At 36.7% G+C, this 13,471-nt stretch overlaps 1 protein-coding gene across 1 annotated transcript in view; it reads right to left on the bottom strand.

Annotated features, from left to right (window-relative positions):
• Positions 1 to 13,471, bottom strand: part of DENND1B (DENN domain containing 1B) — a 378,678-nt gene that overhangs the window by 70,730 nt on the left and 294,477 nt on the right. Inside the window, 1 exon segment of the mRNA XM_020971720.2 lies at positions 5,872 to 5,973. Within this exon segment, the coding sequence (XP_020827379.1) occupies positions 5,872 to 5,973 (102 nt within the window).

Here is a 13,471-nt window from a genome sequence, read left to right as displayed (position 1 = left end):
GCTGCAGTGAAGGGGAGTGTCATGAAACTGGATTAGGTTTTGCAATCAAAACTAATCTAGCCAACAAGCTTATATGCCTACCAAAGAAGTGAAAGACAGACTCATGATAAGGCAATTGCCATTTGCAGGAAAGCACCATGCTACCATCATTGGTGCCTATGCTCCCATCATGACACACCCTGATAAGATCAAAGAAAAATTTTGTAAAGATCTGGAGACCCTCAACATCAATAAGCCAAAAGAGGTCAAGTTTATGACTCTGGGTGACTTTAATGCAAGAGTGGGGACACACTACCAGACATGGCAGGGAGTTCTTGGGAGGAATGGAGTTGGAAACAGCAAGGGTCACTTACTACTGAAGCCTTGTTCTTATTACTAACACTGTCTCTGTTTACCTAAATGCAATAAAATTTCGTGGATGCACCCTCATAATAAACACTGGCACTTAATATGCTGTGTTATTTTAAGGAAAGGAGACAGGATGTGAGAGTGACAAAGGCCATATGTGGTAGAGAATGCTGGATTGATCACAGACTTATCCTCTCCAAGCTAAATATTCACATTCAACAAAAACAGTGGTCTCAAAGCAAGATGACTAACAGAAGACTTAATATCAACAGATTAGAGCACTTCTTGGAGCTGAATGGCTTGTTGCTAACTTGGAAGAAAAGCTGAACCAACACACATTTGGCAACAGTGGAGCAGAAAAGGAGTGGGCAGCTTACAGAGATGGTATATAGCACTGCACTTACTCATCTAGGTTAGAACATTCTCAAACATCAACACCAGGTTAGCATCAGAAGATGCTAAATGCAAAGCAAGAATTACACAGGTTTCACCATCTCTAAGAAGGTAGCATTTAACTCCATCAAAAGTAAAGTACAAGTGAAGCTTAGAGAGATGCAGGATTCTAGGCTCAGTAAGAAGGCAGATAAAATTTAGTTTTATGCAGATAGTAACAATCCAAAGTGCTTTTATGATGCCCTGAAGGCTATTTATGGGCCAAAGACCTATGGTGGATCTCAACTACTCAGTGCTAATGTGGGCAGGTTGATTAGTGCTAAGGACATGATCCTGAAAAGATGGGCTGAACACTTCCATAGTGTTCTCAACAGACCATCAACAAGCAATGCTGAAGCCACTGACTGTTAACCCCACGTTGAAGTCAATCCCTCTCTAGCCAAGTTTCCAACTGAAGAAAAGGTTCTGAATTCCATTAAGCTCCTCTCCTGTGGCAAAGCACCTGGTACTTACTGATTCTATTCCAGTTGAGATTTGCACAATGTGAGATCCATTGCTCATAAAAAAGCTGACCGAAATTTTCTAGGTTATATGGCAGGAGGAGATTATCCCCCAGGACTTTAAGGTCTCCTTTGTTGTCCATCTCTATAAAGATAAAAGAAATAGATTGTCCTATGACAATCACAAGAGTGAAGGGGGGAAGGAGATTTCTCTCTTAGCCATTGCTGGCAAGATTCTTGCCTGGGTGTTCCTTAATAGGCTGATCCTTCAAATGGAAGATGGTCATCTACCTGAGAGCCACTGTGGCTTCAGAAAGGGCTGAGGAATTGTCCATATGGTGTTTGTTGCTCAACAACTCCAGAAGAAATGCCAGGAGCAGAACAGAGAGGTCTGTGCACAACGTTTGTTGATCTAGCCTTTTATAATGAATATGTCAAAATTTGGTTGCCTGGAGAAGTTCATTAGTATTTTACATCAATTTCATAATGGCATGCCTGCCCAGGTTCTGGATAATGGATGGTGCTCATGAGCTTTCCCAGTCACTAGTGGAGTGAAATAAGGCTGTGTTCTTGCTCCCATTTTTCAGCAGGATGTTTTCAGTAATGCTATTAGGTGCCTTGAGTGAGGATGGACATGGCATCAAGGTCAGCTATTGCACTTATTGTAAATTATTTAACTTGAAAAGGCTACAAGCCACAAATAAAGGAGAGGCAGAGTTGGTGCATGATTTTTTATTCATGGATAACTGGGCTCTCAATGCAGCCTCTGAAGAAGAGATGCAACAAAGAACAAATCAATTCTCTGCTGGTTGTGCTAATTTTGGCCTAACAATGAATACCAATTAACACCAAAAAACTACAGCTGCTCTACCAGCCAGCACCACATTATCCATACATGGAACCATCAGTTATAGCAATTGGATACTGTGGAGTAAGTTCATTTACCTTGGTAGTATACTTTCCAGGGATGTACACATTGATAATGCGGTTAACACATGACTGTCAGAGCTAGTTCAGTGTTTGGGAGGCTCCAAAGGAAAGTGTTTGAGAGAAGAGATATTTAGACTGACTACCAAACTGAAGGTCTACAGAGGTATTGTGCTGACCTCATTGTTGTATGCCTATGTAACCTAAACAGTACACTAGTGCCATGCTAGGAAACTGAATCACTTCCATTTTAATTGTCTTAGGAAGATTCTGAAGATCACCTGGCAGGATAAGGTGCCAGACACTGAGGTCCTTTCTTGAACTAAACTGCCAAGCATTCAAACTCTACTGCAGAGAAGGCAACTCTGATGGGCTAGTCATGTTGTTCAAATGCCAAATATACACTAGTCTAAAAGACTATTTTATGGAGAACTCACTCAGGGCAAGCACTTGCAAGGTGGTCAGAAGAAGTGATACAAGGACACTCTCAAGGCCTCTCTGAAGAACTCTGAAATTGACTGTGAGACATGGGAGACACTGGCATAGGACTGCCCAGCATGGCACACCCTCATCAAAGAAGGTGCTGTGCTCTATGAGCAAAGCAGAATTGAACTAGCCCAAAAGAAACACAAGATGCACAAATTTAGAGAATCCACCCCAAATGTTCACATGGAATATTTGTGCCTGACCTGTGGTAGAGCATTCCAAGCTCATTTGGTCTGATTAGCCACAGTTGGGCACATTGTAACTTGACTCTAACAGTGATGTCATTTTGGTCTTCTTTGAGAATGAAGGACAACAACTAACCATATAGCTTGTTTGCACATAGTTGTTAGCACACTGTATCCTCCCTTAGACTGGGAGCAACTTGAAAGCAGTAACTGCATTTTACCTTTCTCTGTATCCCCATGGCTTAGCAAAGTGCCCGACACTGAGCGGGCACTAAATAAATGTTTACTGACTGAGTTCCTCTATCATACTATCCTGACCCAATATAAGGCTCTTTAGATACACTCAGCATCAGACCATATAAGTCTTCCAGGTTTTTCTGAAGTCAACCTGTTCATCATTTCTTATAGCATAATAGCATTCCATTACATTCTTCTACCACAGTTTGCTCAGCCATTTCCCAATTGATGGGCATCCTCTCAATTTCCAATTCTTTGCCACCACAAAAAGAGCTGCTATGAATATTTTTGTACATGTGGGTCCCTTTCCATCTGTATGATCTCTTTGGGATATAGCCCTAGAAGTGCTATTGCTGGATCAAAGGCTATGCACATTTTTGTAGCCCTTTGGGCATAGTTCCAAATTGTTCTCCAAAATGATTGGATCATTTCACAACTCCACCAACAATGCATTAGTGTTCCAATTTTCCTGCATCTTCTCCAACATTTATCATTTTCCTGTTTTGTCATGTTGGCCATTCTGATAGGTATGATGTGGTACCTCAGAGTCATTTTGATTTGCATTTCTCTAATCAATAATGATTTAGAGCATTTTTTCATATGACTATAGATGGCTTTAATTTCTTCATCTGAGAACTGTATGTTCATATCCTTGGACCACTTATCAATTGGGGAATGGCTTATATTCTTATAAATTTGTCTTAATTCTCTATATATTTTAGAAATGAGGCCCTTATCAGAGAGACTGGTGTAAAAATTCTTTCCCAATTTTCTACCTTCCTTCTAATCTTAGTTGCATTGGCTTTGTTTGTGCAAAAACTTTTCAATTTAATGTAATCAAAATTATCCATTTTGCTTTTCATAATGTTCTTTATCTCCTGTTTGGTCATGAATACTTCTGTTCTCCATAGATCTGATAGGTAAACTATTCCTTGTTCTCCCAGTTTGCTTATAGTATCAGCCTTTATATCTAAGTCATGAACCCATTTTGACTTTATTTCAGTATATGGTGTGAGATGTGGGTCTATGCCTAGTTTCTGCCATACTCTTTTCCAGTCTTCCCAGCAGTTTTTTTTCAAAGAATTGGGTTCTTATCCCAGAAGCTGGGGTCTTTGCATTTATCAAATAATAGATTACTATAGTCATTGACTACTGTGTCTTGAATATTTACCCTATTCCACTGATCCATCACTCTATTTCCTAGCCAGTACCAAGCACTTTTGATGATTGCTGTTTTATAATACAATTTAAGATCTGCAATTGCTAGGCCACCTTTCCCTGCATTTCTTTTCATTAATTCCTTTGATATTCCAGATCTTTTGTTCTTCCAGATGAATGTTGTTATTATTTTTTCTAACTCTATAAAATAATTTTTTGGTAGTTTGATTGGTATGGCACTGAATAAGAAAATTAGCTTAGGTAGGATTGTCATTTTTATTATATTAGCTAGGCCTAGCCATGAGCAACTGATGTTTTTCCAGTTATTTAGATCTGATTTTATTTGTGTGAAAAGTGTTTTGTAATTCTGTTCATAGAGTTCCTGGGTTTCTTTTGGGAGGTAGACTCCTAAATATTTTATAATGTCTACAGTAAGTTTAAATGGGATTTCTCTTTCTATCTCTTGCTGTTGGACTTTGTTGGTAATATGTAGAAATGCTAATGATTTCTGTGGGTTTATTTTATAGCCTGAAACTTTGCTAAAGTTGTTTATTATTTCAAGTAGTTTTTTACTTGATTCTCTAGGATTCTCTAAGTATATCATCATGTCATCTGCAAAGAGTGATACCTTTGTTTCTTCTTTGCCCATTCTAATACCTTCAATTTTTTTTCTTTTGTTATTGCTAAAACTAACGTTTCCAGTACAATATTGAATAACAGTGGTGATAATGGACAATCTTGTTTCACCCCGATCTTATTGGAAATGCTTCTAACCTCTTTCCATTACATATAAGGCTTGCTGAAGGTTTTAGATAGATGCTATTTATTATCTTAAGGAAGACTCCATTTATACCTATGCTTTCTAGTGCTTTTAATAGGAATGGGTGTTGTATTTTGTCAAAAGTTTTTTCTGCATCTATTGAGATGATCATGTGGTTTCTGTTGTTTTTGGTGTTGATATGCTCAATTATGCTGATAGTTTTCCTAATATTGAATCAACCTTGCATTCCTGGTATAAATCCTACCTGGTCATAGTGTATTTTTTTGGTGATAAGTTGCTGTAATCTATTTGCTAATATTTTGTTTAAAATTTTTGCATCTATATTCATTAGAGAAATTGGTCTATTATTTTCCTTTCTCTGTTTTGACTCTTCCTAACATGAAGTTTTTCATAGCAGTAATTCTTAGCATACAAAATTTGCAGAGGGTACCTGGAGAGGGAACATGGGGTGGTAGATTTATAGCTGACTTTTAAAGACCTAGGTAAAAATCTTGCCTTAGACTCTGACCCAGGGCAAGTTAATGAACTTGTCAGTGACCCCAGGTATGACAGCAGAGCAATTGGTGGTGTGGTGGTGTGGTGGTGTGGTGGTGGTGGTGGGAGGAGAAGAGTTTAGAGATTAGATGGTACATATTTCACAACTGGAGTTTACTTTTAAGACTGTAAAAAAAATGGCTAGAGCATTATGAAACTGAGGGGGAGGGGGAACATCTCCTCTGTCAATAAAAGAAACAGGTTAGTTATCCCTAGAAAAGATCCAAGCTTAGCAGGGTTTAAACATAGCTCCAAAATAATAAAAAAGTGTCATAGTGATAACCATACATTACAGAAGTAAATTAAAGTTGTCTGCACTTACCTGCTTGAAAAGTTGAAGGTTCACTGCAGTTTCCAAAAATTGCTTCATCAAGCTGGAACGATGCTTTACAAAACTATTCTCACAAAAAGTGATGGGTTCACCCTAAATTTAGACAGAGATTGTAAAGGCATCATCAAATAATCATGAAATTACGGGGTATTTAATATATATAAATGTCTACATCTATAGCCACACACATATATGCATACTTATATGTGTTCTCTCTCTCTCTCTCTCTCTCTCACACACACACACACACACACACACACACACACACACACACACACACAAATGGGTTCTTTGGGATATATGGGCCTCCTTTCATGGAGCTTATAGGACAATGAGAGCGACATATTGTTCAGATCTTATAAGAGAAATGATTGTTATTAATTAAGAAATATGGTTCTTCCCAACAGGATCTGCTAAGTACAATATACTTTTAATTAAATACAGACAAGTTAGGACACCTGATAAGTAAATAGTGATGCTTAATTGCAGTTTCCCTCACAATGAAATTGAACCAGGCCTAAGTAAGGGAAGCACTCAATCCTTGATACTCCCAAATAACAAAATTAATAAAGGCTTCACAGGCTTATTGGTTAGATTTAAAAAATGCACATCATGGCTAATACAGATATATGTTTTGTATGATTTCACAAGTGTAATTGCTGTCATTTTTGCTTGCCTCCTCAGTAGGTAGGAGCAGGAAGGAGGGTGAAAATTTGAAATTAAATTTAAAAAAAATAATGTTCAAAATTAATAATAAAACATGCAGATTGGCAAATACACAATAGATGTCAATTTCATTACAACATTTACATTTTTTCACTAACTATAAAATTCTGATTATTTAGTATTCTGAGTAATAATTTACCTAATGTGCTTATCATAAACTTAATTTTTTTATGAATTGGCTCTTCACTTGAAAGTCTTATCTCTTCTTCATGATTACAAATGCAATTCTAAGTAGACATTTGTTCCCTACATCTGCCTTCACATTTTACTCCATTAATCTACCAATTATTCTTTTTTTTTTACATTTGCTTTATAGCAGAACTAGTAGTCTACCAAATCAGCATAGCTTCAGTGGCAAATACAAACTGTGCAAATTTTATCTGAGTCTATCATTGCTTACCATTCATGTACTTCAAAACTCATCATATAATTCTGACACTGGCAGATCCCTCACTATCTGTAGACTTCTTCCCTAAGTAGACCCTTGACCATCTAACACTTATAAAGACAGATAGTAGATTTAAAAATAATACTGGGGAAAAGTAAAACAATAATTAATGAGTTGCACTGACAACCCACATTTCAGTGTAAATAGGAAAATGCAAATATATTAAATCAGAGTTATATTTAGAAAAATTTAAAAAGTACTATTTAAGGAGCTGTGGAATATACAAAGACTAAATTCAAACTCCTTAGGCCAGGAGGTTATTTAGAAGGAGAGTGAGTTTGATACAAAGTAAGATACATATGAAGAAATAGTGGAAAGCCAGGCTGATTAGTGCCAGGACATAGTGGCCTTGATTATTATTTGGTATTTATAAAAATACCATTCAGTAATACTGGGTCCTCACTCTTGCTAGAAAATCCTTCTATACTTGCCTTCTCAACTCACTATTTCACTCTCTACACCAGCTCTTCTAAACCTTTTCATCCTTTCTCAAACCTCCCCCTTCCCTTACCCTCTAAACTGAGACTCTTCCCTCATATTTCACAGGAAAAAATTGAGGCCACTGTCAGTGACTTTGCTCTTCTCTCCTCTTCCTTATCTCCTATTGTTCAGATGCCTTCCACCACTATCTCCTCCTTCACTCATGTCTCACATGATGACTGTAAGGTACTCCTTCACAAGACTAATCCCTCTACCTGCTTAAGCAATCCCATTCTATCCCTGTCTCCTCCAACAGACTGCCCCTTCTGTAATCCTTACTCTATCACTTATTTGCAATCTCTCCTTGTCTACTGGCTCATTTCTTATTGCCTACAAACATGAACATGTCTCCCTCATCCTCAAAAAACTCTCACTTAATTCTTACATACCCACTATCACCCAATATGTCTTCTACCTTTTGTAGCTAAACTTGAAAAGCCCATCTACAACAAATGACACTTTCACTTTCTTTCCTCTCACTCTCTTCATTCTCTCCTGGGCACTATTTCACTTGGTGATCTCATTGACTCCATGGATTTAATTCCCATCTCTATACTGATGATTCTCAAATCTACCTATCCTGCCTCAACCTATCTGTGAACCTACAATCTTACATCTCTCAACTATCTTTCAGGTATCTAAAAATGGATGTACAATAGATATTTCAAATTAAACATGTCCAAAACCCCCAAAGCACCACCCCTTCCTACTTTCTCTATTACCGTACAGGGCAACACCATCCTCTCAGTCTCTCAGGCTCACAATCTAGGAGTCATCCTTTACTCCTCACTCTCTCTCATCCCAATCCATTACTAAGACTTGTCAGTTTCACCTTTGCAACATCTCTCATATATACCCCCTTCTCTCCTACGACATTGACAAATTGATACAGGCCCTCATCACCTCATACCTGAGTTACTGAAATAGCCTGCCAGTCAGTCTTCCTGCTTTAAGTCTCTCCCCATCCTCCATTCAGTCACTAAAGTGACTTTCCTAAAAAGTAGGTCCAATCATGTCACCTCTCACTTCCAACCCAACTTTGATTCAATAAACTCCAGTGGCTCCCTATCCCCTCCAGGATCAAATACAAAGTCCTCTCTTTGGACTTTAAAGCCCAACTTAACCTAGACCCCCTTCTACTTTTCCAGTCTTATCACACTTGACTCTTTGCCACATACTTTTCAATCTAGTAATATTGGCTTCTTGACTGATACATTAACTGGACACACTCCATCTCTTGGCTCCAGGTACTTTCTCTGGCTGTCCCCTATGTCTGGACTGTTCTCCCTTCTCATCTCCACTTATTAGCTTCCATAGTTACCTTTAAGTTCCAACTAAAATTCCATTTTCTATAAGAAATCTTTACCACCCCCTCAATTCTAGTGCCTTCTCTCTTTTAATTTTTTCCTATTTATCTTGTATATAATTTACGCATATTTGTTTGCTTGTTGTCTCTCCCATTAGAATGTGAGCTCCTTGAGGGCTAAGATTGTCTTTTGCCTCTTTTTGTATCCCAACATTTAATATAGTGCTTGGCACATAATAGGCACTTAATAAATGTCTACTGATTGACCCCTTTAGGAGTCTACTGCAATTGATTCGCTGAGATAATTCTCATTAGGTTGTACTCCAAATTTCTTCACCATGTCCCAGAAAACTTCAGGCTGGAAGATTACCTTAGTATAGGAATTCATACCTCCCAAGTATCCTTAGCCCCTCTGGTCCCTCCCCATGATTGGTTCTTGGAATCTCCTGGTAAAGAGGGTGCCTAGATTAGCTATTTCTTCATTCCTCACCAGGTTGCAATCTATACTCCTCTTGCTTCCTGTACTGGATACCTTCTACCACCACTCCTAACCCCACTTTTCACCTTTCTTTCATGTTCACCATTAGAATCTATGTTCCTTGAGGGCAAGTACTACTGCTCTTTTTGTTGGTATCTGTATTCCCCACTCTTAGTATAGCACATGACACATAGTAAGTTCTTAATACATGATTGTGAACAGAACAACTTAATAAGGGTCTGACCACTAGGAAAGGATTTATATAAGATATTTTGGAGGTAGAACTGATAAGATGGACTGTTAGGGACAACAGGAAGTAAAGAGAATTCAAAAGATTTCTGGCATAGCTGATAAGAAGAAAGGCTGCAGAAAAGGGTAAGTAAGAAATTAGTTTGAATGCAATGATGATGACTTTGTTCTGGATTCTTGAATTTGTGATGATGTTGGGATAGCTGGGCAGAGATGTCTACCATTTTGGTAGAAAATATGAAAGTGGAGCTTGGGATAAAAGTCAATACCAGAGAAATTATAATAGACATTCCAATGGCGCTTTAAGTTTGTAAAGTGCCATACTTTATCTCATTTGATGCCCACAACAACTCTATGAGGAAGGTTTTATTATCATCTCAGTTTTTACAAATGAGAGTAATTCAGTGTCCACTGTCACAAAGCCAACGTTAGATGAATGATTTGAACCCAGGTCTTCCTGACCACAAGTATAGTACTGTAATCACTATGAAATGCTGGTCTGGGAGATCACTGTGTGGAAGTAATTGTTGTTGCCTCAGGTAGATGAGATTGTTAAGGAAGGGAGAAAAGGGATAAGAAATGAAATCTACTATCTAAAGGAATATCAACATACAGATATGCCCAGGGTAACATGGCTAGTAATCATCTGAGGCCATGTCTGAACTCAGAAAAAAGAGTCTTTCTGACTCTAGGCCTCACACTCTTAGATGCCCTATATATTTGTATTTATTTTTCTAAAATTTATTATATATATATACACATATATACACACATATATATGTGTATATATATATATACATATACACATATATACACACATATATATGTGTATATATATATATACATATATACATACTTGTTACATATGTAATTATATATGTACTCATTGTTTCTCCATTAGAAAACAGCTCCTTAAGAAAAGAGATTATTTCATTTTTATTTGTTATTTGTATATATGACAGGTATAACAGTGCTTGGAACTATGGGTTCATAATAAATGCTTACTGATTAATCCATTCTTCAAACCTCAGAAAGTAATCCTTCCCCCATTCTTTTAGCTAAGGACCTAACTTCATACTTTCATGAATAAAGTCATTTGCTGAGAGTCATCTCCCAGTTCATGACTAGCAATGTTTTTACTAGATAGTATTCTGCCATCCTAGCTTTCTTTTGGTTTCCATGCAGTTTGTTTTTATAGCATTCTGAAGAGTTATTATAGACAGGAAAAACTTATTATTCAAAAAAATGATATTCACCCTGCCACAAATATATTTTTCAGATGTCAGTTTATTAAGTTAGAATAGGTCAAAAGACAAAACCTGGAAGAAATTAGATTTAACAGAAAAGAAATTAGCAGTAAAAATTACATTAACAATGAAAAATAATACAACTAGTTTATTTTTATGGTCTTTCTAGATACATTATTAAAATGTTAAGTGTAACAGAAGCTGTTCAAAATCTGACAGCCTGTCTAAAAAGTTTCCGAAACTGACAGATATTTTTAAAAACGTAACTGTCTGATTTCCACACGGGGTGGCAGGGGTAGGGAAGGAGAGGGTGGGATTCAGGGGTCCTCACCCCTGGGATAATCCCACCCCCTCTAACTCTAAATTTTCTGATCCTATGATCCAATCAATAGGACTAAAAGTTACTATTATTATGCACATTATATGCATATGAGTATATACATACACAAAATCTATCACAGCCACTGTTCCACAATCTGTAACTAATAGACTCCATTTCCTTCCTAAACATCTACCCCTTACTATTCTATAAGTGGATAAAATTTTGGCTGGTTAAATCACTAAGAAAAAATATGTGAATATAATAATATTTTCAGGAAAGACAAGAAAATCCTGATATAATTATTAGTCTTTTATTACTTCATATGCTCTTTTTTTTTAATAATATGGTAACCCTTTCTTCCATGGACAATTTTATTAATGAAAGGGACAGAAAAAAGGACAGTTGTGAGAAAGACATTGAGAAGGGAACCCAGAGAGAAAAAAAAAACAAAGTATAAAAATGACTGAGTAAAAATGACAGCTTCTAATTTGACTGATATGAGGCCTTTGAGTTTTAGAAATACTGATACCTAGAATTAGTGATTATGGACAAATGTTTGTGGCCTAGCTGTGATTTGACTGGTAGAAATGTGAATTCTGTTTTCTCATGAGATAGAGATGAATATTTCACACAAGAGACTGTACTCTATATAAGCAGAATTGGTCAGGATCATATCTTTAAATGCGTAAGAAGAGACCTCAAAGCTGGGTCTGAGAATTCTCAGAAGTGGAACCAGAAGAGAACTTTGCTCAAATCTGAGAAAAGACCTCAAAGGTAAGGTGAAACATAGCTGGTATCCCTTCCAAAATGGTGGTCATGAAGAGGTAATCACAAACAGGAAAGGAGAGCTCAAGGGCAGAGGTTTCCTGAGGAAGCAATGCAGCAAAGGAGGAGAAGGGGAAGTCTGGAGAGAGTACAGGCAAGAGTAAGGTATTTAAAAACTGATAAGAATTCTTTCTATTGTATGCTTTTGGTAAGTCTTTCAGCAGGATTTTGAAATGACTATTCAAATGCCATCATGATATGGTGCAGTGGAAAGAGTTTCAGAATAGGAAAAATCAGAATTATTATAAGACCCTAATTCTTTTACTCTCACATTTACTTCTAATGATCTGTTTGAGCCAGGTCAAGTTTTTGGAACTCTTTGGGTCTGTTTCTATGTGCCTGAAATAAATAGGGTTGATGGATAACCCTAAATTCTTTCTCAGGTTAAAAGTACAGTTGCAATAGTGGTATGTATGTGGTTTGTTTATTTAAAGGCTGGCCTATTCAAAATAAAGGTACTCCAAAATCACTTAAATCATGCTATAACCTTGGGAAAGTCATTTTTGTCTCTTTGGAATCTATTTTATTAAACTATAAAATAAAGGAGTTGAACTACATGATTTCTAAGTTCCCTTCAGGATCTAAAGTTCAACAATTTAATAATTTTAACTTCACCTGTGAATCTTAATTAAAATGAATGAAAGGTAGAGTTGCAATAATTTAAAGGAAATCTGTATGAACATTTTCCTTATTTAAAAAACAGGGAGGGGATGAGGGAAAAATAGGTACACTAATGAACTACTTAGAGAAGTATACTAGTCCAACTATTCTGTAGAGCAATTCAGAATTATGTTGAAAAGGCTATAATGCTATGCATACCCTATGACCCAGCAATACTACTATTAGGTCTATATCCCAAAAAAGATCAAAGAAAAAGGAAAAGGACCTATATGCACAAAAATATTTATGGAAGTTCCTTTTTTCAGGAGTAAAGAATTGGAAATCAAGGAGATGTTCATCAGTTGGGGAACAGCTAAATAGTTGTGTGATTGTGATGGAGTACTACTATGCTATAAGAAATGACAATGCAGGGGGGTGGTTTCAGAAAAACTTGGCAACAACTATATGAATTGATGCACAGTAAGAACAATCAACCATGAAAGACTTGGCTACAATGATCCAAGACAATTCCAGAGGATATATTAAAAAATGCTATCCACCTCCAGAGAGAGAACTGAAGAACTCTGCAAACTGAAGTATAATTTTCTCAGTTTCCTTAGTTCTCTTAACTATTTTTTTTGGAAATATAGCTAATATGGAAATATGTGCTGCAGGATTTCACATGTATAATAGACAACATATTGCTTGCCTTCTCAGTGGATGTGGGAAGGGGTGGAAGAGAGGGAGAGAATTTGAAACTCAAAATTTAAAAAGAAAAAAGTAAACAATAAATAATAAATTGAAATGTTTTAGAAAGGCAAATAGTAACACATCAATATAATAATTCCTTTAATATCAATCTATAAGCTACTTTTAAAAAACCTACTTTCAAAGCCTATTTAATCAAAAT

Source organism: Phascolarctos cinereus, unplaced genomic scaffold (assembly GCF_003287225.1).
Source record: "Phascolarctos cinereus isolate Bilbo 61053 unplaced genomic scaffold, phaCin_HiC Scaffold_5;HRSCAF=322, whole genome shotgun sequence".
NCBI lineage: Eukaryota > Metazoa > Chordata > Mammalia > Diprotodontia > Phascolarctidae > Phascolarctos > Phascolarctos cinereus.
The sequence above is the reverse complement of the archived record's forward strand: the minus strand, read 5'-3'. Positions and strand labels throughout refer to the sequence as shown.